The 1433-nt window shown below is 51.9% G+C and overlaps 1 protein-coding gene across 1 annotated transcript in view; it reads right to left on the bottom strand.

Moving 5' to 3' along the window:
• MUC16 (mucin 16, cell surface associated) overlaps positions 1-1433 on the bottom strand; it is a 110889-nt gene that overhangs the window by 20258 nt on the left and 89198 nt on the right. Inside the window, exons 79-80 of the mRNA XM_012641221.1 lie at positions 711-835; positions 551-618 (exon numbers count right to left, since the gene is read on the bottom strand). Coding sequence (XP_012496675.1) covers positions 551-618; positions 711-835 — 193 coding nt within the window. The remainder of the gene's footprint in view (positions 1-550; positions 619-710; positions 836-1433) is intronic.

Here is a 1433-nt window from a genome sequence, read left to right as displayed (position 1 = left end):
GATTGATATACATACATACCATGGAGTACTACTCAGCCATAAAAAGGAATGAAATCATGTTTTTTTGCAGCAATGTGGAGGGAACTGGAGATCATTATCCTAAGTGAAGTATCTCAGGAATGGAAAAAATAATATCACGTGTTCTCACTTATTAGTGAGAGTTCATCGAGGGGCGTATGCAGTCACAAAGTGGCGTAAAGGACATTGGTGACTAAGAAGGGGGAGGATGGGAGAGGGTTGAGGGATAAATATCTATCTATCGGATGCAATGTACACAGTTCTGGTGGCTGAAAGCCCTGACTTCAGCGTGACGCAGTGTAGCCATGTACCAAAAAACACTTGTAGCCCTCTAAATCTATTGGAATAAAAAAATGTATACCATGTTTCTTTGTCGAAAATCAAACTGTCACAAAATAAAGATTTGAAAAGACCAAAAAGAAAAAAAAACGAAAGGAGCCCACCCCAAGCCAAGGAAGCACCCGTGGTCAGGACTCCCAAGTTGTTCGGCGGTGGGCAGTGGGGGGTGGGCGCGGAGGCGGGGGGTTCTCACCTGAGCGAGGTGACCCTGCAGCCTGCGTAGAGTGTGCCCAGGCTGCCCCTCTGGAGCAAAGGGCTGAGCTGAAGAAGGAAAAGGGACCCAGTGTTGGTCAGAGGCAGGCAACAGCCCTGGGATAGGGAGGGTGGGGTGGAGGGGTGCACAGGCCTCTCACCAGGTGCTGCATGAGGGCGTCGGTGATGTTGAACTTGAGGGAGTCAGGGCGCCCCATGTCCGATGAGTAGCGCAGGTTCTTGATGGTGAAGTTCAGGGTGAAGGGCTCCTCGCTGAGCTTCCCAGCTACGGCAAAGGCGGGAGAGAGAGAGAGAGCTGAAGATGGTTCATGGGGAGGACAGTGAGTGAGTGTGTGTGGGGGGTGGCGTGGGGGCAGCGTACACCCTAGGTGGGGCTTCCAAGGGCCCCGTGTCCGCCTCCCCCATAAACCCGAGGGCATGGTGACTTGTTAATGGAGACGACCCCAGTAAGGGCGTGCTTAATGGTTTGTGGGGGGTGGGTCCGGATGAGCCATTTCCACCCAGAGGCTGGAGGGAAGGATCCTATAAAAAAATACCAGTGGTTTTGTTCTTTCCAAGGGGGAGAGATTTCATATTATCACGCTGCTGATACAGAGTTGATGATCCCAGACATGCAAACACTGTCATTCATATTCTCTCTGTCTCCCTGTCCCGTCCCCTCTCCCCTGTCCCCTGTCCCCTCTCCCCTGTCCCCTGTCCCCTCTCCTCTCCTGCTCTTACAGCCAGGTACACGCCAATCTTCCATGCATCGCTCAAAAGAGCCAACAATCCTAGCAACCACGACTGCCTTCTCTGCACCTCCATTTACTCATCTGTAAAATGGGCTCATGAAAATGGTCCACCGTGACAATTCCTGCCTCAAA

Source organism: Propithecus coquereli, unplaced genomic scaffold (assembly GCF_000956105.1).
Source record: "Propithecus coquereli isolate 6110/MARCELLA unplaced genomic scaffold, Pcoq_1.0 Scaffold164, whole genome shotgun sequence".
NCBI classification, from domain to species: Eukaryota; Metazoa; Chordata; class Mammalia; order Primates; family Indriidae; genus Propithecus; species Propithecus coquereli.
Note: the sequence above shows the minus strand (reverse complement) of the source record. Positions and strands in the feature narration are given on the sequence as shown.